The sequence below is a fragment of the Wyeomyia smithii genome, chromosome 2 (assembly GCF_029784165.1).
Source record: "Wyeomyia smithii strain HCP4-BCI-WySm-NY-G18 chromosome 2, ASM2978416v1, whole genome shotgun sequence".
Classification (NCBI taxonomy): Eukaryota; Metazoa; Arthropoda; class Insecta; order Diptera; family Culicidae; genus Wyeomyia; species Wyeomyia smithii.
In genome coordinates, this window is record NC_073695.1 from 275,744,950 (window position 1) to 275,747,083 (window position 2,134).

The 2,134-nt window shown below is 41.7% G+C and overlaps 1 protein-coding gene across 1 annotated transcript; it reads left to right on the top strand.

Annotated features, from left to right (window-relative positions):
- The first annotated feature begins 1,021 nt into the window (after positions 1-1,021).
- On the top strand, positions 1,022-2,124 carry LOC129720633 (epoxide hydrolase 3-like). The gene is made up of 2 exons (XM_055672119.1): positions 1,022-1,219; positions 1,275-2,124. The coding sequence occupies exons 1-2, from the start codon at positions 1,022-1,024 to the stop codon at positions 2,088-2,090; spliced, it is 1,014 nt and encodes a 337-aa protein (XP_055528094.1). The 3' UTR covers positions 2,091-2,124.
- The last annotated feature ends 10 nt before the right edge of the window (positions 2,125-2,134 follow it).

Consider the following 2,134-nt stretch of genomic DNA (forward strand, 5'->3'; position numbering starts at 1 on the left):
TTCACACTACTTGAAAGCATTGTATTGTGCTATTAGTTCGACCAATCCTTGAAAATGCCTGCATCATCTGGAATCCTAATGACCTGTGCTGGAAAAACAGAATAAAACGTGTTCAATGAAGATTTGTTCGTATCGCTCTGAGACATTTACCCTGGAGTACACCCAATAAACTTCCCTGCTACGAAGACCGTTGTAACCTGTTGGATTTGGATACATTGGAGAGTCGTCGGAAGACTCAACAAGCTACCTTCGTAGCCAAGCTGCTGAACAATGAACTTGATGCCCCGGTTTTGCTTTTTCACCTTGATTTTCGAGCACCAAGTAGACTGCTTCGTTCGTCAAACTTACTGACAACTAGGTCTCATCGGACCTTGTATGGCTTTTTTGAACTACTGACGTCATGCATCCGTACCTTCTCGCTGGTCGAAGATTTATTCAATTTCAGAAATGTTTCCACACGTGCTTTTGGTAAAATAATCTCATGGTCTGGGATGTTGTAATAGTTTTAGATTTAAGATTTTCATGTAGATAATAATTAAATTGTCAGATGAATCGACCAAAATACAAGTACAAATAGCATCGAAATTACCCGGAAGTAATACAAAAAAATCACAGAAACAATTTGAACCAATACAAGCATCACATAATGTTTTACTCATACGTTAGTATGCAGGAAAAAAAACAAATCTGTTGTTCATCGGATTAAGATCAAATTAGTTCTGTAAAAGTGAAATACACAAAAATAAAACAGCTCATGTGAGGAAGTCGACCGTCAAAGTTACAATGTGATCTCACCGTTAGTTCCGTATGTAAAGTGCACATTACTACCGCGCATAGTTCAGTTCAATCATCACGATCGATTGAACTGCAACCAGAACAAGCCAACCATAACGCACGCATTTAGAAGTCGAACTTATATCCAGTAGGCACCGCATGTAAACATAAGTTAATCGCTTGTCTTAAGTTAGCGTACGGTGGCTATCATTCTCTCAGTGGCAGTGGCAGAATCGACACGTGTAGAATGAATTTCGCACGTGTTCTGCAGGCGATTGTAATTTACGCGATCGGTGGCTTCTACGCTGTACAGTTTGCGCTGCGCACAGCATTGGAGTTTCTTTCCGATCCCAGACCGTCGCACTGGTCTGGGAAAACGCGTCCATATCCACCGACCATACTGAGCGATTCTAGCTACGGACGTCACCAGTATACTGAAGTTAATGTAAGTATTCAAACTAAACATAGAATTCAATGTTAAGAATAATCTGTTATTCTAGGGCGTGCGATTGCATTATGTTGAGAACGGTGATCGTGAGAAACCACTGATGTTGTTTCTACATGGATTTCCGGAATTTTGGTTCAGCTGGCACCATCAGCTGAAGGAATTCGCCAAAGACTACTGGGTAGTGGCACTTGACCTTCGCGGGTTTGGAGATTCCGAGCAACCGGACGATCCGGCCGCGTATCGGATCGACTTGGTTGTGGAGGATATTCGAGGCTTTATTCAAGCGAGCGGACATGAAAAAGCCGTTGTGATAGGGCATGGTTTGGGTGCTACAATTGGATTTCAGTTCGTGTTGAAAAATATGCCTTTGGTGGATCGCTACGTGATGATGGGAGGCGCATCGTTGAAGGTCACTAGAAGTCTACTGTTGACCAGTTGGCAGCAGTTCAAGATGTCGTGGTATTCATTCTTTTATTTTATACCAAGTCTATCAGAGTTTTACCTATCTTGTAAAGATTTGCGTTACATCGAACAAAATATGGGCCGTTTTTTGACTGCTGCGGAACTGGAAGCATACAAGTACACCTTTTCGAGGGGAAATTCAGTGAAACGAGCTCTGAATTATTTCAGAGAGAATTTTAGTTTCTGGAGAATTGAAGAACGATTGCCCAAGATTGATATTTATTCCCCAGGGTTGTATCTTGTGGCGGAGAACGATCAGTTTATTTCGATGCACAGTGCCCCGGCTCTAGTGAAAGCTTATGACTCACTCAAATTCCGTGTCGTTCCAGGATGTGGACATTACATGCACTTGGAGTCACCAGCAGTGATCAATAAGATGATTCGAGATTTTCTTAACTTTTCATGAGGGTTCATTTGTTTTACTAATGGGAACAATTTATTGAAGCATTA